Below are 22,210 nucleotides of genomic sequence, written 5' to 3' on the forward strand. Positions count from 1 at the left end.
AGCCAAAAGGTTGGCAATGGCATCCAGTTCAGTATGAGTGATGCCATTTACAATCAGTTCTTCTCTTTGTTGCTTATTTACCCTGAGGTTATGGACATAGCTGTTGAAAAGCTTTCTGGTTGTCTTTTGCCCGAGAAGCTATTTTTTCTTCCAATTTAACCTTTGAAGTATTAATCCTCCTAGATGCCTGTTTAGATTGGTCAGAGACTGTTAGTATGTATGGCTCTGTTTTTCCTATGCTTGGTCAAGATTTTTCTTCTTTTGTTTTATAACCATTGATACTGTGATTCCACCAGGGTGGCTTGTCTTTTGAGTTTGTCTTATTCTTAATACGAGTGGGCACAGCTCACTCTATACAGCTATCAGTATGGCTGTACACAGATTTTTTAAATAGCTCAGCATATGCTATGTTTTTATGGGTTTGGGGGTGCTTGGAATATAGCCAATGTGTCACTTAGTAGAGAGAGGTTAGTCTTGGAATAATTCCTAAAAGTTTTTTGGTTTTACTGGATCTCTAGATTTAATTGTTATTTCAAGCAACACAGCCTTATGGTCAGATCTGATGAGCACAGACAATATATTAGGTGAGGAACATTGGCCTCCCATGTTCATGAGTACAAGGTTAAGGTTGTATGAACCCTGGCAGGAGAATGGACCAGCTGTTCCAGGATGTTGGTATTAACAAAGTTTAGGAATTGCTGGGATTGTGCATTAAAAGTGGTGTAAGGATTCTCAATCTATAGAGGGGTAGTTGAGATCCCCCATGAATATCATATTGAGTTCAACAGTGAGGGACTCTAGTACATTGAGCTAGGTAGTATGGGTTTCCTGAGACATGGAGGAGGACCTATAGGTTGCAAGAATATGGTGCGAGACCCTGTTTATGATGAATTGCACATGTAAGAGTTCTAGTGGATCCTACACTTTAACTAGTCTTACTTTTTTCTAGCTGTCTCCATGACACTCAATAATGTAAATATGAAGTAGAAATAATAACTGAAAAACATTGATTCATTTCCCCACTACCCAACATACTAAATTAATTAATCATTTTGTTACTTATGCTTTGTCATTTCTATTACTGCATATTACTAACTGTTAAGTCACTTAGTTAAGGAAGCCAGACCCAAAAAGTGTCTGGTTACCATAAAAATGTTAATTGGAAAAATACATAAAAGGCACTATTGGTCTGAGTGATGTAAACCCATCTCAGAAATATTTAGCAGCTATTTTAAATGCATAAGATGAATAGTCTGCTTAAATATAAAGAAGCTATGCTAAACATGTAGTAAAAATAAAATGCATTCATACACATAGCAGAATTCATCCATTACCAAGCGTAAAGAAAGAACTCTCAGTGCAAAAAAAAAAAAGTTTCCTGCACTTAACAAAATTCCATCCAGCACTTGCTTTTAGAAATTACAGGTCAGAAGATTCCAAAATGGTGGTCGCCTAGTGTACACCCTCTGCATAGAGCTCCTCACCTCAGTTACTAACTCTTTGGTTATTATATCCCATAAATGCCAATTTTTGCGATTTAAGGAAAAGGATAAACTACATATACTTTATTCTTCGAGTTCAGAGCTTTTTACTGCCTATATCTGGGCAAAAACCACTGTGTTTGTCCACTTGTGGGAACAGCAATACCAGCCACGTGTATCCAAAAGGCCTTGTACATCCTCTGCACTCTCTGGTGGTCTCTCGTCTTTTTCTTTTTTTTTTCTTTTCAATTGTCGGTTATGGCAAATGAACCAGATGTGATGGAACTGCAAACTACCAAAGCTAAGATGTCTACAATCTTCTCCCCAGAAAAAGAAGTTGCTTCTAAAAGACAGAAAGACAGTAAACCAACATCGGAACCTGGTAAATCAAGCACAAAAAATAAAAACAAACCTAACTTCCATATAGATGAACTTAAACTGGCGCTTCAACCCATCCAGCTAGCTATTCAAGATTTTTCTGATCAACTTGCTATGTTTGGAAAAAACATAAACCTTATTGTCAACAGAGTGGATATCTTGGAGAATAAAATACAAGCCAATGAACTTACAATTCAATCCTTATCTGATGATCTGCGAGCTAAAAATGCAACCCTAACTGAGCTTCAAGACAAGTTAACAGATCTCGAGGCAAGAAGTCGCCGTAATAATGTCTTAATTAGAGGGTTACCTGAGTCCTATGATAATCAAGTCCTGCTAACCTTAACCAAACAGATCTTTGATACACTCGTACGTTCAGAAGGCTTATTGGCTGATATAATTGTTGAAAGAGCGCACTGTGCCATGCATAAATGGTAAGACCCCTCTACTCCTCGTCATATTTACACAAGACTGCTAAACTTTCAGGATACTCAAAAAATATTGTTGGCAGCTAAAAAGCAAAAATCCTTTATCTGGAACAATCACAAGCTCACTTTCTCACAAGACTTGCCTTTATCAATTAAGTTAAACAGACAAATTTTGGCTCCGTTCTGTGCTGAACTAATCAAGAAAAATATTAAATTCCAGATGCGATATCCAAATGTCCTATTGTTCATTTACAATGATACAAAATACTTGGCTAGTACACAGAAAGAGGCAAAGGAGGCATTTATGAAATCCTTTAATAGCATCCCGGCTTCGTAACATTCCTTACCCTTAAAGCCAGTCTAGCCAAAATCTAAACAAATGGTTTTGTTTTCTCTCCCTTTTTTACCCACCAGATAATAGTGGCTTACTTTCTTTCACCAATATGTTGCTCTCGGAGTTGTATGTCCGACATTTCAATTTGTAGTTTCTATCAGTCGATAGAAAACCTTTGATCAGCTAGGAACTACTATACAGCGGATGGCGACTCTCAGAGGAATGTTTTAATTCTGCGACTTCCAACTGGCCCTTCACAGAAATCGATCCCCTCGGGGTGTCTACCAACGCATAATTCATCTGGATCAATAGGACATCTGCATGCTCAGTGTTTCTACGGGGCTTGTTATCGCCCGTTTTCATTATAACTGGTGTGGTCCTTCAAGCTATTCAATGCTTAAATACCAAATGTCAGCCATAATGCATCGGGTAATTATCATCTATATCATTTTACAAGAATGTAACTGCTGGTCTCTGCTGCGGTGTTAGTGTGTTCATCAAGCGTCTCCGATCTACAGAGTCCTTGTATTACAGTCGTCCTGAAGTACATTTAATCACCTGATTATTATGCATTATGTATCATCTCAGAGGCTTGTCTTTGATGACTGTATTAGATGCTGTTACTGGCTATCAAGCTGGGGACATTAGAAATGTTTCAGATATTCCCGCAACAAGTCTTTTGGTTTTATCTATGTATGAGACTTTTGATATTCTAAGCTTGGTTTTGTATGTTGCTAAAAGTTTTTTTTTTTTTTTTTTTTTTTTTTAAACTTATATGAACACAATATTTTCTTCTGCTCACATCGGTATTAATCTGCTATAATCATTTGGTACTGGTGGCTTCTAGCAGTGATAGCAGATACAAGGCACAACATATAGTCTAACTACTACATAGTTTATCTATATAGGCTTATAACTTTACTGTCAAGGCCTGATATCATTCATGTTAAGATTCTATTTTCCTAAACTAAATGTTTATTTTTACCTGCTTTATCATATTTACAGTTAAATATCTTACTTACACATTGTTACCTCTTTGGGAATTAATATCTAGCATTATATGAGTGAAGCTAGATTATGCTTATATATTGGTCTTAGAATATTAGTACGTGGGCTGTTATAGTTTTAAGCAGTGTTTACCTTAGTTTATAATGTTAAGTAATAACTTTCATCTGTTAATAGTTACAATTAGTGAACATTAGATTTTGTAATAAAATACCTATTTTAAAACACATGTGACTGTTGTCAACAGTCAACAGACTTAGCATCAGAGCCTACTGCTCATGATAAACCTCTGTGTGTGTCTACTAAGTAGATCAATCTCTTTTATTATTTTTATTTTCTCTCATGTCTTTACATATAACACAAATTTATCTATAAACTGGCAAATAAATTAGCATTTTCCACGATGTTTGCCAGCTTTCTACGTTCTTTCGCTGTCAAAGAGTAATGGCTCTCTTGCATATTTTAAATTTATTTCTTATGCTGTTAAAACCCTTGACATTATACTTATTGTATTGATTGAGTTAGTTCCCCGATCAAGCTCAATTTATGTCAATATTTCCTTTACCTCACTATCAACATAGATATACCTAGATGTTTCTCACATCAAATATTCTACTATTCTTAATGGTGACTCTTAGATGCATGGTGTTAGAGTTCTAGTATGATCCATTTTTGGAAAGCGAGATTTGTGTATATTTGTACGGCATTACTATTTAGTTTATTGCTATTTTATAGTTTAGTTAGTGCGTTAATTTTTCATGGTGAATTTCATTTGTCTGTTAAAATCCGATATTACCCTTATTTTTATTTTAGTATTTCTTTACTTAAGGTATTGGAGTGGTTAGGCACCGGGGTTTTTTGTATAGGAATACTGTGCTACCTTTGTTGTCTTCTGCTTATTTTTAACAATTGTAAATTTGAAGTGGACTTTCAATTCTTTTTTGTTCCCAATTTACACTATACCCTCTCTTTTCCCTTTTTCTCTTTCTCATAGTTATGGTATCATTTCAGGAAAAAGCTTCAACCATATCTCAGACTTATTCATTAGTAATAGCTAGTTAGAATGGCTTGGTCTACTGACTCGTGGAATATAAGAGGAATACAAAATAAATCAAAAAAATCTCTCTTACTTCATTTATTGTTTAAATCACAGGCTAATGTTTTTTTTTTACAAGAAACACACATGCTTAAGGAAGAATGGTCGAAAGAACTTAAAAGAAAATGGATAAGAACTATTATTGCTGCAGGCGACAGCTCTAACTCAAAGGGGGTTGCTATAATAATTAAAAGGGATTTTCAAGGCATAATTACAGAATTTAATTCTGACAAAAATGGTAGATGGTGTTATTTCATATCTCAACTTCCTAACTATAGCAAACCTATTATATTCCTTAACCTGTATGGCCCTTGTGCTCAGCAACAACTTTTTATATTAGAGCTGCATAACATAATATCCAATTTCCTTGATCATCATATTATTTAGGTGGAGACTGGAATGCTGTCATAGATCCTCATATAGATCGTACTAGTAGATCTTCATCGTATAATTTCCAAGCCTCTATTGCCTTAGAGGAACTCATAACTGACTTCAACCTTATTGATACTATATCATTTAGTGATGTTTCATCTAAAGATAAGATTTACACATACTATTCAAAATGTTACAACACCTGGTCGTGGCTAGACTTCTTTCTAATTTCTGAATCCGTCTCTCCTTATATGATAAATTTTTCTATGGAACCTTGGTATCTCTAAGATCATGCAAGAATTTCCCTTAAACTCTCTTACACAGCAAAGCCACCCTTAACATCCTTTTATGCTAACTGGACATTAAATAATAACTTACTCCGTAACAAGGATATAATTCATGATGTCAACGAAACCCTAGTTGATTTTGGCTCTAACCTTAGTCTTTCACAAATTCTCCTTGATATTCAATGGGTTGCATGTAAAGCCAACTTGAGAGGCAGGTTGATCAGTAAAGCTTCTTATTGTAAAAAAACTTTACAAATCTAAGGAATCTAACTTGATCTCGAAACTCTCTGACTTAGAAAAACAACAAAGAGTAAGCCCAGATGCTAGTCTAGATAAAATAATTAACAATACTCAAAAAGAACTTATGGAACTACACCAACAAAATCTGTCCTTGTTTGAACAAAAACTTACTGCAACATACTCAGAAGGGGCACAAATTCCTTCTAAAATGATTGCTAGAATAATAAAAAATAATTATAATACTCCCAGAATTTCTATCTTACAATTTCAAAATAAAATATACAAATCCGATCCAGAAATATTACAGCTATTCTTTTCCTTGTTCTCAGATATATATTGCAGGAAAGAAGACTCACATCATAACTTGCAAATGGAGACTTTCTTGAATACCTTAAAATTCCCTTCATTGGATGAAACTCAGAGATCCATGCTTTCTGCCCCACTGACCTTATTAGAAATTCAAGATGTTATTGCTAATCTTAAGCTAGGTAAATCCCCTGGCCATGATGGGTTCACCCCTGATTTCTTTAGAGCCTTTAATAAAACAATTTCCCCTCTTCTTTTAAAAATATTCAATTTTATTATAAATCATGGTATCTTGGATATACACTGGAACACCTCGAAAACTATACTGATTCTGAATAATAAGCAAGACAAAACTGACCCCCACAATTATAAACCTATCTCTTTAATAAATGTTGACATAAAGATTTTATCAATTATTTTGGCAAACAGACTTAAAAGAATTATGCCATCTTTAATTTCCCCTGAACAGGCCGGCTTTATGTCTCAAAGACACACTTGGGTTAATACATTAACCCTTGATTCCTTAATACAATTTACAAAAAAAGATAAGAACCCAATCTACGCGTTAACTCTTGATGCCTCTAAAGCCTTCGACAGAGTTAATTGGGATTTCTTATTTCTAACCTTATCGCATTTTAATATTCCTAATCGCTTCTCCAATATGATTAAAACTCTTTATAGAAACTCATCCACCTTTCTCTACATAAACAAAAACATATCTAATCCTTTTAAAATCACAAACGGCACAAGGCAAGGCTGCCCATTATCCCCCTTTCTTTTCAATTTTTTCATTGAACCATTCTTCCTCTATCTTGCCCAAAACTCTTTTCATTCAATTCCTAAAGTTCTGAACACTAATATAAAGTTCTCTGCCTTCACAGATTATCTCAACCTATATTTTCAATATCCTAACACAGACATAGGTAAAATTATTAATACTATTAACAATTTTAAAAAGGTTTCAGGATACCAGATTAATCACAAGAAATCCCAAATATTTCCTATTAACCCCGTAGGTCATAAATCTCATTACTTCCCGGATTCTCCCTTTCAAACATCCTTGAATATTCAGTATCTTGGTATACATTTCAATCATAACCAAGCTTCCATGATCCAAAATAACTTAATCAAATCATGGTCTAAAATATTACAAGACCTTCGTAGATGGGAACAAATGAATTTATCGCTTCTATCCAAAGCTGCTGTTGTAAAGATGAATATCTTACCCAGACTCCTTTACCAATTCAGAGCTTCAAATCTTATAATATCCAATGCCTTCTTCTCTAAAATGAATAAAGAACTAGCCAAATTTATCTGGTTTCCCAAATCAGTTAGGATATCATATCTGAAGCTAATATACCCTAAGAACAGGGGTGGTTTGGGTCTGCCAAATTTTCAACTTTACTATAACATTATCTGTGCAAATAGAATTTTGTCAATCTCAAATCTAACTCAGAAAGAATATAACTCTTCTCCTTCTTGGATGAAATTATGGTTCCAATATATCTTAGCCAATAAATTTAACCCTAAAGCTCTTCCCTTTCTTTCTTCAGAAGCTCTCAGTAATTACAAATTATTTAATACAGTAAAACATAGTATTACGATTCTCCAATCTCTGTTAAAATCCCTAAACCTTGACAAAGCCTTTTTCTTACTTCAGCCCCTTCATTTAAATCCTGACATTAAGATCAATACTATGATGATCAATCTCTCAGATTTCCCTCTAATTAAAGATATTATAGTATGGGACATTCTGCAATACAAAGACACAACACTTCCTGCCCTCCGCTCTATTCTTAAGGCCAGTAATAAATACATGATTATTCTCCGTCAGTTAAGAGAATTAGTTACATCAAAATTCGCTGGTAATCTGGCTAGTAGTCAGGATTTCACCAAACTTCATGAAATCATACATGCCTTTCAATGCTCGGAGAAAATGCTCTCTAAGTCATATAAACTTTTGGATTCCATAATACATAACTCAGGCTGTCTTTTTTCCATTTACTGGGAGAAATGTGGAACCCCTCTTATGGAGGAACAAAAACTATCTGCTATAAAAATTACTCTAGAACTTTCCCCATTTAAAAAAACTCATCTACACTCAATTAATGGTAAATAATAACACGTATTACATTCCTGTGGTGCTTAATATGTTTGATCCTAAAAACTCTCCCTCTTGCACATGTTGTCCTTTCTCAAAAGCTGACCTCTTACATATACTTTGGTTCTGTAAATATTCCCATAAACTTTGGAATTCTCTAAAAGTTCGTCTCGAGAAAATGGGCTACCATAAATCTACTCTTTCTTGGGAATTAGCGATCCTTCATATACCCACAATAAAACTCTCTAGGTCAAGATTTGCATATTCAAATGATCTTATGCTCCCTGATTAAACTATTTATCACAAAAAATTGGTTAGATCGCACCAAAGTGGGTTGGAATTAATTTAAGGAGATGGCCATTACATATATTGCAGCACAGAAACTTATCACAAAAGGACCTAGGAAAAAAGTCCTCTTTGAAAAGATCTGGAAGAGCTTATTTGACATAATTTTTTGTATTTAATAATACCCTGTGTTTCTTTATTGTTTTTTTGGGGGATGATTCTCACTTTAATCTTACTTGTGAGATCTGTTGATATCCACTCAATCTTCAATGTTCCTATTATTCTATTTTTCCTTAACTCTTTTTTCGAGAGGATAGCACTTTAATTTAATTTAATTTAAATTAATTTAATTCACTTCAATTTAACTTAATGTAATTTAATTTATGTTAATTTATTTAATTTAGTTTAGTTTACATTAGTTTAATTTTAATTTTGTTCAGTTTTTGTATATATTGTACATACTTTTGTTTGTCTTAGATTTTTAGAGAGTAATTAGGCTTACCTGCATATTCCTGTTTTCATATACTGTTCATTCATTTCTTAATGTGAAATTAATAAAACATTATTTGAGAAAAAAGAAATTACAGGTCAGAAACTAAATAGGTGAACTATATATCTCTTAACCGTCTGTTTACAAAATATGGAACACATGGGTAAAATGTGGAATACATACTAACAACTTCAGCTAGGAAGCACACAGCATGGCTAAAATGTTTTACTTTATACATATAAAATATTTGATTAATCTATATTCAGTATTAGTTAAAATCATTTACTCTGAATGTGTGAAGCAGATCCTTTCACTGCAGAACAGCATGAAACATGCACTTTGTTTAAAACTAAAAATGAAGTATGCAGTTGGGAAGTATGACTGATCATTGATACGATGACCACAGTTCAGTCAAAAGCCAGAACTGGCTCCCTTTGCCTATTGTGTGACTCAAAGGAAGTCACTTAACCAGACAGTGCTCCTGTCCCGGACTGAGTATAAAAAAGGATCCATTTGGATCAGTGGACTACCCCATTAACGAACACAAAATAAAACTAATCAGAAAAGAAATGAAGAATTCAGTACAAATATTTTAATGCAATACATTATAATTTTATTATATTCATTTTTTATACTTTGCAACACAAGTTATTTAAACAAACTAAAACAATTACAATAATAATGAAGTCGCTCAAATAATCTTGAAAATAAAAATATTTTTTCTATAAAACAATGTGACCTCCTTGAAACTCAGACTCATGTGAATTCTGGTGTCCATGTCCATATACCTATTCTACAAAAAAAAAAAAAAAAAAAAAACAATAAAGCAATTCACAAAAAGGCTATTTTAAAAAGACAGTGCAGGAACTCAAGTGCTTGCATGTTGACTGAACGATTGCAACTAAAGCTGTCCAGATGTCTTGTCAGTGATTAGCTGTTAGTATGCTAATCATGCTTGTGTAGACCACAAGGGTATACAGAAGCAAGTTAGTAAGCAAAGAGGAGCACAGCAGCAATGGATTGCAAAGTACATGTATATTTTGAACAGCATCTTTTTTTTTTTCTTTTTCTTGCAGAATTGTGTATTGGACAAGCATTCAACTGGCTTATAGCAGGTCATTGTAGTTGCCGAAGTTGCAGACATAATTATCAATCTGTAGTGTTGATGGGGCCCTAGGCAGCAGTCTAGGGAGCATTGTTCTAGATACAGTTCTGACCCGAAAGGCATTCAAGATCCAGTGGTTACAGGTGCTGAGTGCTTAACAATCTGAACTTCAAAGTAATGAATCCATCATCAAACTCTTAAAATGCTTGTAAAATCACCATGGATGGAACATCCACAAGCATACAACGAATAACGATGTAAGGATTAGACAAGGGGCAGTGGGAAAATACTTTGAGGAATGACGTAGAAACACAGCTGAAAAACAGTACTGGGAGGTGATGGAATACCAATGAATGACAAGGACTTTGCTGGCATTAAAAGGACAGCCTTGGGCACAGGTTTCCTATTAGCTATGAGTGGCAAATAAATTTGACTCAATGGTCGCTTCATTGCAAAAAAGGGAAGGCAGGTTATGAGTAAACTGTAGCAGATTGCATATTAAAAGCACAATTGCTTTAATCATGAAGCTATGTGATACAAACATTGTTAGAATCCTCTGCTTTTTACATTACTTTACACTGTAATATGGTTATGACCTTGCATCTATACTTATGGAAATTTTTCTGCAACTTACAAGAAAAAATATAAAGTAAGGCTCCACAACTCTTATTGCAGTCACAAGTAACTATATAGTAGGGCTCTGCAACTAGTATTGCAGTTACAAGTAACTATATAGTATGGCTCAACAACTAGTATTGCAGTTACAAGTAACTATATAGTAGGCTCTACAACTAGTATTGCAGTTACAAGAAACTGTATAGTAGGGCTCCACAACTAGTATTGCAGTTACAAGTAACTATATAGTAGGGTTCTATAACTAGTATTGCAATTACAAGTAACTATATAGTAGGGCTCTACAACTAGTGTTGCAGTTACAAGTAACTATATAGTAGGGCTCTACAACTAGTATTGCAGTTACAAGTAACTATATAGTAGGGCTTCACAACTCGTATTGCAGTTACAAGTAACTATATAGTAGGGCTCCACAACTAGTATTGCAGTTACAAGTAACTATATAGTAGGGCTCTACAGCTAGTATTGCAGTTACAAGTAACTATATAGTAGGGCTCTACAACTAGTACTGCAGTTACAAGTAACTACATAGTAGGGCTCTACAACTAGTATTGCAGTTACAAATAACTATATAGTAGGGCTTCACAGCTAGTATTACAGTTACAAGTAACTATTTAGTAGGACTCTAGAACTAGTATTGCAGTTACAAGTAACTATATAGTAGGGCTCCACATCTAGTGTTGCAGTTACAAGTAACTATATAGTAGGGCTCCACAGCTAGTGTTGCAGTTACAAGTAACTATATAGTAGGGCTTCACAACTAATATTGCAGTTACAAGTAACTATTTAGTAGGGTCCTACAACTAGTATTGCAGTTACCCATAAGAAACTATATAGTAGGGCTCTATAACTAGTATTGCTGTGTAACAGTGTAATCAGTTGTAAAAGCAGTATGGCTCTAATGCCATTATATATGAGCTTGTGTATTACAGACAGGATAACTTTCAAAGCTAGGCTATAAAATACAAGAGTGTAAATAAATACTCACTTTATTTCATTAGGATTTAAAACAATATTACAGTGTCTCTTTCTTACCTGTTGTCACTCAGATTTAAAACCCTCAACTTCTGCATCTGTCCTATTTCTTCCGGAAGAAATTCTAGTTTATTGGAACGCAGAGACATTACAGTTACATTCTTACAATTCCCAATCTGTAGGCAGTAGAAGGCAGAATAGAAAGGATTTAAAGTTTAGAAATTGTTAACTCATTTACCAGTACAATAACTAAAAGTTCATTAACAGTTAAGACATTATATAAAAGCATTTATTATAGAACCACATTGCACATTGACTTGTAATGATATGCATATACATGTTTAAAAGCAAAATAAACAAATTGGCAACTGACAATTAGGGTATGGTAACCCTTATGTATTAAAGTGTACATATTGTATACTTCATTTGCAAAATGAATAAATGTCCCTTGAAGGCAATCAACCAAGAGACTCTGTGTTTTTCCTCTGATTTTTAAAAACTGTGTGTAACATTATCATTATGAACCAGTAACAGAACCTCATGAAGACAGCTGGATATGAAGAGGATTAATACTATCCTACAGCAGACTCATTTCTTCTAGATGTCTTGCTATTGCCTCCAATGTACCCAAATAAATATTTTGACTGTCTGGCTCCCCATGTTTTACTGTCCTTGATATCACATGCCACAGCTTGCTATTCTCAAAAAAAAAAAAATATATATATATATATATATATATATATATATATATATATATATATATATATATATATATATATATATATATATATATATGGGTCTACTTCTATTCGCTGACATCCCATTTCACTGAAACCCATTTCGCTGACAGCCCCATTTCATAGACAAAAGTAATCAGGGCAAAAACCTGGGATTTGCCCCCCTCCCCACTGTTGTGCGACTGTGGAGTTGTAATATATAGTTGGGGGTGTGGGGGGCACAGCCCTCCACCTTGAAAGTTTGTCTATGAAATGCACTGTCAGCGAAATGGGTTTCAGTGAAATGGGATGTCAGCGAATAGAAGTAGACCCATATATATATATATATATATATATATATATATATATATATATATAAACATAAAAACTCTACACAGCTTCACTAACTGTGAAGACTCAAAATTGCCTATGGAACCACGATGAGTGTTAAAAACAAACACATTCCAGTTCAGAAATTCCCAGCAACTATAGCTTAAAATCCACAGCCTGGGTATATATATATATATATATATATATATATATATATATATATATATATATATATATCTGAAGGAAGCTGTGATTTTTCTCACTTTCTTTGAGAAGCTGTGATCCTACATCACAAGAAACCTCCCTTGTACCTGGGCACAACATTGCTCCTGCATGGGGAAAGTGACAATATGTGAGAAGCAACTAACTTCATTGAACTGAGAAACTTGAGGAAGTTTGCTGCAAACAATCTACTATTAAACAATAGCCACTGCTAGTAACCTCATTAAAATAAGCTAATTTTTATAGTGCCAGGAACACAGAATGCTTCATAAATGTAAAGTAATAAAAGTCTGAGAGCACATTATGCCATTTAACTTTATTTACTGACATTCTTTAATACCAATGGTAAGGTCTTCAAAAATCAAGTTTCATAAAAATCTTAACCATTTTATCACACATTTATCACACATTTGGCCAAACCTACACATAAAAAAATATAAACTCCAATAATATGTAACTAACATACTTCATTATAAAATGAGCCAGTATAGAAATGATTAATGTTTCAAAAAAAAGTATGTAAAATGAACACAAATATGATCACACATACTATATCAGTACTTTTAGTCTGAGGGTGCTGTTATAATTCATATGGACATTCAGACAGGAAGATGACCCACCTCCCACCTAAGCTGCCATTTGAATTCCTTTCTCCAAGATCCAGTCTATGTTTTTACAGTGACTCTATTGTGAATTCCACAGTAGCAATCATAGATTCTTATTCATAGTTTTCTTATGGTCATTCCCACAAGATAAACATGTCAGCATATATGACTGTCTTGCTACTATAGCTCAAGCTCTCTGAGACAGCGACAGATTAATTATAACTAGTTAACATAGATGAAGCACTGCTGATAAACCTACACTGCTTACAAAGGTCACTTTGCTAGGTTCTAACCATTTTATTAACATGCTCAACTTCTGTTCCATCCCTGTCCTCTGCATAAACTTCCAGTAAAGATTCCAAATAATGAGCCTTTTAATTTGTAAACCATTAACCTATCCTAGTCTTTAATATTGTCTGTATTTCTTGTCAAGATTTTCCAGTTGTTCTCTACTCATTTTTTTTATTTTAGAATTAATACTAAAAGACACTGAGAATATGTGGGTATAGTTATCATTAACTATTAGATAATAGGAAAATGTGCAATCATACCCTATTGTAGAATGAATGTTCACCAGAAGGGTATTATTATTGATGGAATGCCTGCTAAAAAACAAGTCTGATGCTTCACTGCAGCATATTACAATAGCTGTTGTGAAGCTTGGACTGAAAAAAAGGAAATGACAATCATCTTGTTTATACCTGCTAAATACAGATTTGCTGTCTAGCAAACATAAAATAAAAAAGTAAATAAAAATAAAAAAAATAAAATAAAACTTAAGCATAAAAGTAACTGCAGCAAGGACTTGCCATTTTAGTTTTTCTCTGCTTAGCAAAGCTTAAAAATGTACATTTAATGAGTGTGAAAAAAGTGACTGCAATTATATGTGTGTGTGTTTGTGTGTGTGTGTGTGTGTGTGTGTGTGTGTGTGTCTGTGTGTGTCTGTGTGTGTCTGTGTGTGTGCGCGCACATGTGTTTGCTTTAGAGTGAGAGAGACAGACTGCATGCATGCCTCTCAATTTCTTTACTTAAGAGTTCTGTAAAAAAACAACAATAATTTGAAAACAAAGACTTTGAATTATTTATAGACAGTTTTTAAATATAACCCAAATTTTCTTAAAAGGTAATCAGAGAAAGGAGTTTTCAATCATCTTGCATTTTCTGAACAAAAAGAAGTTTGAAAGTAATGTCTGGCTTGAGTGACTGACTGTAATACACATCAATTTACCAGAAAATCAAACATTGTTGAGGAAAAGGGCAAACATATGAGGCAAAATCAGGAACCTTCTGCAAAATATTAGGTAATTGAGAGGCATGGGGATTGGCAATATTGCAAAGTATGAATTGTTTTTTCATTAATTTGATCATGAGACATCCATGGTATACTCAGTTAAAAAAGGCGCACTAATTACTGGGAACATTTCTGAGTATGCATGTATGTGAGTTTGCATGTGTGTGTGTGTGTGTGTGTGTGTGTGTGTGTGTGTGTGTGTGTGTGTGTGTGTGTGTGTGTGTGCATGCGCATGTGCGTGCGTGTGTGTGTGTGTGTATATGAGCTTATGCGTGAGTGTGTGTGTGTGTGTGTGTGTGTGTGTGTGTGGGGGGGGGTTTAGAGTGAGAGAGACAGACAGCATGCATACCTCTCAATTTTTTACTAAAGAGTTCTGTAAAAAAACAACAATAATTTGGAGACAAAGACTTAAAATTATTTATAGACAGTTTTTAAATATAACCCAAATTTGTTTAAAAGGTAACCAGAGAAAGGAGTTTTCAATCATCTTGCATTTTCTGAACAAAAAGAAGTTTGAAAGTAATGTCTGGCTTGAGTGACTGACTGTAATACACATCAATTTACCAGAAAATCAAACATTGTTGAGGAAAAGGGCAAACGTATGAGGCAAAATCAGGAACCTTCTGCAAAATCTTAGGTAGTTGAGAGGCATGGGGATTGGCAATATTGCAAAGTATGAATTGTTTTTTCATTAATTTGATCACAATGAGCCATCCATGGTATACTCAGTTAAAAAAGGTGCTCTAATTACTGGGAACATTTCTAAGTATGCATGTATGTGAGTTTGCATATGTGTGTGTGTGTGTGTGTGTGTGTGTGTGTGTGTGTGTGTGTGTGTGTGTGTGTGTGTGTGTGTGTGTTAGTGGACATTAAATACTTGCATCTCTTATATTTTGAGTGTAAATTACTTCTTCAAATAACAATTATACACGTTAGCAACTTGGAAGCATTAGGTGGAGGAACTATTTAACTTCAAAAAATATAAAAAAGTATATACTAATAACATTTAATACAAAACAATTTGCAGAAAGCTAATTACCTACAGGGAAATAATAGACCTTTAAGGGCTGGCAAGGCCCCCAGCATGCAGCACTGGGACTCACAATACCCACAAGTAGTCCGATATTTTACCAAAATGTTCAGTCTTTTGAGCATTACTGCTTGCATGACTCCCATTCACCCACAGCCATGTTCATGAAATCATTTCTTAATATAGGCAGGTAAAGTGCTTATCTGTTTTATTCAACCTCTCTCAAAATCTTGTTCACTAAGATCTCTTTATAACCTCTCTCTCTCTCAAAACATAAATTTTAGCTTATCCATCTCAAGTAAAATATAGAAATACGTACAGCCTTATTCATGATAATATTATGTTTCATAGTTGGATGATTGCTTTCAACATGTGCATAACCAGTGATAAAACTTTACTTCCTATACTCTTTAAAATAAAACATGCATTTCCATCTAAGGACAGCTACATACCCAGAACTGGTATTTTCTTTCAGCCACTGTGCCATACACAGTTTAATTGGTTCATAGATAAGTACTAGGCTAGTCACTTTCACTTCTGATTGAATTAACTTATCCTGTTTGGTGTTAGATTGGTTTTACCCATCATATGGTTGATTATTACATATTACCCCTAGTAATAATAACTATGATCATGCCATAGATAATTTGTGGGGACCCTTGCATGTGATAAAGCATTTAGGAATTACCTTTTGTCCATTGCTAGCACAAGGGGCAGTCCTAGGGTAAATTTTATAAAACCCATCCATAGATTCAAGTCATCTTGAATATGGACAGAGATGGGTTTTGTTTTCTGCGGATGGGGAGTATGTTTCAGAGCAGTGGCATCGTATATCTGATAAATCTGTCCCTCCAAATCATTTTATTCATGTTATGGAAGAGATTTAGATTCCTAGACTACTTCTGATGCCATTTAACCTGTTGATGTGCAATATGTATATCAGTACTGGGTCAGTGGATGCCTTGTATGCCAGACACGTCACCACTTAGCAGTTTATAGGAAATCAAGTATAGTGACAGGCCTTTGAGTCAGTCTATGGAGGACATATTGTTTAAGCCTTGTATCCTGTTAGTAAAGTATCTCTGTTGGCATTCCAGTTATTGCATGTGTCTGGACAGATATATGCCAAAGGAGGCATTATACCCAATGACTGGCCTAATGAGGGCAGAGTAAAGGGGATCATTGACATCCCTAGATCTAGACAGAATCCCTTTGTTTATAAGCTGTGCAATATAGAAGGACTTTCTTACAACAGTGGATATGTTGCTCGAAAGTTCACTAGGCAAATAAGTTTACAAATTCAGAAAACCTGGGCCAACTCTTAGGGGTGTATTGTCAATGTGGTGGTTTCCTGTGAAAGATGACTTCTCAAGGGATAAAATAATATATTTTGTGATATTTACTTTTAGTCCATTATTTTGGCACTGATTATTTGGTTGGATCAAACCAAGTCAAGTCATTTGGGAATTTAGTGCCTGCTTCTAGCTTATCTGCAAACGTAATCAGCCATAGCCCTTTGGAATTGGCCTTTGCTTCAGAAAAGTAGATTCCAAACAGGAGACATCCCAGCACTGAACTCTGGGGGGCTTTACTTGTAACTCTCTCTTTGTGGAGGTAGCTTCCCTTATTTTGATCTCCTGCATCCTACCCGTGAGTCAGCTGGAAAACTATTGGGTGATTTAGGGCTTTACTCCCAGTTTATTTATTTTTCTCTTTTTTATTACATAACAGGAAGATACCATCAATAAATCTCTTGTGATGTCAGACAAACTTAAAATTCTCTAATTTTTACTTATGTGATATAGTCCCAGTTCATAATTGTTACATTTTTAATGTGGAGACTACTGCTGCCCCATCAATAACCCTGTAATTTGTTAGTAGTAATTTAAAAAAATGAACGCATTGTTGTTTAAAATAAACTTTGTACACAAATGCATAATTCACTGTTAGTAATCACAGTAGTACCAGCTGATATTACTCTTACAATGTCAAGACCCTGTTCATGGGCTATCACTGTATAAAGGGAAGTAACATAAACAGTGGCCTTGAAAAAGTCATCACTATACCCTACCAAACCGCCACTTCTCAGTTTGTTCAAAGAACCTCATGAATAAAGAAGAATCATAGCGTATCCAAAATAACAACAGCGTATCTGTCTTGGACCCAAGGGTCGACACCATGGGACAGCAAGTGGGGGTGCTATTTGTTTTTGTGTATCCATTTTCCAGTTAGAGGATAATCATTTGGATATGCTGGATAACAACCTTAATTTCATGCATATTAAAGAGAGCTGATACCATTACCAGACTAAAGGATAATGCTCAGAATCTAACATTAATGCAGGACATATTGTTTAAAAAAATGAGCAATGAGCTTGTATATGCCTCAACAATAAAGCACATTTGAAGAATTAACCAGCGCATGGAAAAATGATATCAAAGCCACAACTGAACAGTTCTCCCCGAAAATTATAACAGCACTTTAACTGGCAGTCAAGAACAAGCCTTAGGCGAATGAAGTAAGAAATTAAATAATCACTGTGAATACACTAAAAGGGATTATCTTAACATTAATGATACGTCTAACTATAATATAAAAATAATTATGTTTACTGATGAATTGTTTATACAGAAGTTACTAAGAATGATGTTTTAGTAGCATTCAAGAATATCGACTATGCATTTTCATGATATGCTCATGCAAGACATACAGAATAGGGTTTAGAACAGGATGATTATTTAAATGTGCATAGTCTAAAATTAGCATAATTGTGTGGAATACCAAATATTCACAAAGAGATTAGTGACCCAAAATTTTAGCCTACTGTGTCGACAACTGAATGCAAAATGGAGCCCTTATTTATATTCACTGAGCATAAATTAACACCCGTGTTTAAACCACAGAGATAATTTATTTTGGATTCTTCAGAACTGATTAAGAAAATTAACCATCTTAAACTTAATGGTGGAGATATATTTGTAATAGTGGATATAACCTTCCAATGAACTATAATTTCTCAAGAATTATGTATTGAGTGGTGAACAGCATGTTTTGGCTGACATAATCTGTAAAGTCATGCTGAGGCAAGGTTTGTTTTTGAATTTCTTGCCCTTATGTTGAATAATTTTATTTTCCAGTATCCTGTTTATAAACAGGTTGGACTATTGGCAATGGGGACGTTTACGGCCCCTTGCTTTTCTAACCTTGTAATGGCATATTTGGAAGGAGACTTTCTTTCTCTTTCTCTATATAGATAGATAAATAGAGAGATATTGATATAGATGTAAATGTAGATATTTAAAATACTGATTTTTTAAATTTTTGCCAAATGTAAAATTTGGTTGTAATGATTATTCAGAAGTTGGTATGTCTAAGGATGTAGATAATGCTTTTATTGCACCCTATATCTGTAAAAAAAAATTATATCTAACAATGTTGTATTATTTTTCAAAGATCTGTATTGCAAATGTGACATGTATGTCAACTGGTTGGAAGTTCAAGGCTCATTGAAAAACAAGATGACTTTTTACGTGAAATGAAATGCTGAAAGAAAATTTTATCACTGGGAATAATCCCAAAGATGAAGCAACTAATATTTACACACAAGTAATCAAAGAGATGGTTATGAAGTATTATCATGGGCTGTGGAGAGTGGATATAAATGATAGATGGTCATCTTTGCTTTTTGCTTTCAGTGTTGACTGACATGACATTTGACAAACCATTCAAACATAATGAGACATACTGACAGCCCCGGACGGTATAGTACAAGTCATTGGCTAGAAAACAATATTTATAAGTAAGAAATGTACTAAACTGAAGGTAGTGTTAAGCAGTATGCCATGGTTTACCTATGTGAATGCAAAGTACTATCATTCATTGCAAATTATATACCAAAAAATGAGCCAAAAAACTCCATAAAAATACAAAAATGTTTTTTTTTGCTGGGGCAAGCACCCCCCACAATGTGCAGCAAGCCCCATCCCACATCCCAAAATGATACATACCAACTCCATAGTCACACAACAGTGAAAAAATGAGGAAAAAAACAAAAAAAAAATGGACCACAGGCTCGCACAAGACATTATACGGTGATGAAGCTCACTGTGATGAAACACTGTCACATTAAAGTGTACGAAATAATAAAAGACGTGGGTGTTATATATTGTACTTGCCCACAGTGTAGATTCATGTCTGTCCACACATTATTATAAAATGCAAAGAACAAAGACATATAGTTCAGGTCAGCATTTTATTTATGTAACCTTATGGCTGGTACATCTGGCTGAATGCATTACATGTAATGCATTTTACGTTGGACCTACTAAATGTAAGCTCAGTGAGTGGAATTGTGAACATATATGCACTGCCTAAGAAAAATGTTAAAAATGCACTTGCAAATTATGCTCTCAAATGTACTTTAACCCATTTAGAGAGGTTTGATGTAAGAACTCAAAATGCAGAGAGCAGGACTAGCAAAGGTTACTCAATGCAAATTAGAAATAAGGCCAGGTAACTATTTTTTTTTAATTTTAAATAGTATCTTAAATGAAAGGTTCTGACACATTAATTCATTGGTATGTATTATGACATAAATTTTGACTACATTTTATAAATTCTGGTGTATGTTTCCCTGTTTTTGATTGGTGTCTTTCATCATATTATTATACTGATTGTTGGGAAAATTTGAGATAATTATGAATTTGTTATTAGTCTGATGAACTTCAAGATGATAATTAGAGAAGGTGCTTACTAATTCTTGAACAAATAGGTAAACAGGCTTCTTGACTGCTTTTTCAATTTTATTTACATGTTCAACTTCAACAAAAAAGAGTTTCAGCAAACAGCATTGTAGTCACCTGTGATAAAATCTGTTTTTTGAGTGCAAGCAATGAGATGCAAAGAAAAGCTGTACCCTGCATACCTTAATGTGATACATGCAGGTTATTTCTGAATACTCTGTGAATTTGTGTTACCTCGGTTCTTCTCAGAAAACTAGCACTTGTTTCTTGTGGTCCTTAACTCATTAAGGTAGTTAAATCATTGCAGATCTATATACTACTGTTTGGAGAAGCCAATAATTTCTAGCCACTGGGGGTTAACGTGTCAATCATTCATCAATAAAAAAAAGATTACCTTAATTATTTTTACTGCACTCCCTTACAGTGAAACATATTTTGTTGCACTGTTTCAACTGCAACTGCTTTCTACTACCTCATTTATGCTTCCACCTTAAAGTCAATATAGTTTGATTAAGAAATGCATCCTGGATATGATATACACAAATCTGAGTTTAAGTTCCTACTAAAAGACAATGTATATACTATATATTACATTTCGATGCTATTACCTTCACTGTAGATACTCCTTTGTATCTAAATAATACTACTTTACTTTGTTCATGTGCTCAGTGCTCACTTACTCTACCATCATGGCCAAAAGCATTGCTCTGTTATCTCCAGCTCTGCTGTAAAAATATATGCTGTATTTGACCGAATGTTATAGGTAACAACAATTGTTGCCTTAATGCGGCCAGGTCATGGTTAAAAAGGGTCAGATCAGCTGACCAGCCCACCTGCTTAGTTATCAAAGTGTAATAAATGAGTACTAAGTGAATAAATAAGTCTAATTTTAATGAGAACTTGAGTAAAGATTCAGTCTCACCATTTGTTTTTCAGGGTTACCCTGAGGATGGTGAACTCTCTGTTGAGCTGAAAGTTGTACAATTAATAATCATGCACATCAGATGGTCATCAGTGCACTCAGAAAGAAAATGCATGGTGCATAGAAGCTCCATGTGCTATCCATTTTCATTGTGTATTGACAGTTGTACACTATTGATAATACCTGGGGGGATGTGGCAGGACTGTAGTGTTTACATTGTAGCAACACTTTGCACCCTGTAGTTACCTATGCTGTGGCTGCAGGAGGCAATTCACATTATAAAGGGGGAAAAAAGTGATGCAATCCGAGCTCCCCATATGAGTATGAGTACAGGGCACTTCAGTCTTGCTATGCACAATTACAGCATAGTAAATGCTCAGCTGTGAACACTAAGGCATGGAAAGCTGTACAATGTAGCTGTTCATACCAGGATATATGTATTTATTTTCCTAAATTTGTTGATCAGTATATCATTTATCTTGGAAATTCCATTACAATGGATTACTGCAGAGCTAGGTTTACAATATTCAGTTTGGAAAACCATAATAAATACAATATACATTGTTCATGGAGAAAACAATCAAAAACAATAAAATACATCACATGCTTCAACATTACAATTAAACTATAGCATTTTAAAACTGCATTTATTTTTGTAGTTATTTAATCCAGGCTTGCAAAATCAGATGAATATTTTACAGACTAAGAGACACATGGTTGTCTAATATAGACAATATTTCATGACCCTGGTTAGTAGAGGTGAAACTTTAATATGTTGATATAGAAAATGTATTAGTTGAGATATCACAAAAGCAGAACAGTGAATAAATGTAACA

At 34.3% G+C, this 22,210-nt stretch overlaps 1 protein-coding gene across 1 annotated transcript in view; it reads right to left on the bottom strand.

The window, feature by feature from the left end:
- Positions 1-22,210, bottom strand: part of LOC122813494 (leucine-rich repeat-containing protein 7-like) — a 638,320-nt gene that overhangs the window by 604,947 nt on the left and 11,163 nt on the right. Inside the window, exon 2 of the mRNA XM_044085838.1 lies at positions 11,577-11,692. Within this exon, the coding sequence (XP_043941773.1) occupies positions 11,577-11,665 (89 nt within the window). The 5' untranslated portion in view covers positions 11,666-11,692. The remainder of the gene's footprint in view (positions 1-11,576; positions 11,693-22,210) is intronic.

The sequence above is a fragment of the Protopterus annectens genome, chromosome 10.part0, assembly GCF_019279795.1.
Source record: "Protopterus annectens isolate FY-2018-M chromosome 10.part0, PAN1.0, whole genome shotgun sequence".
In the NCBI taxonomy this organism is placed as follows: Eukaryota; Metazoa; Chordata; order Ceratodontiformes; family Protopteridae; genus Protopterus; species Protopterus annectens.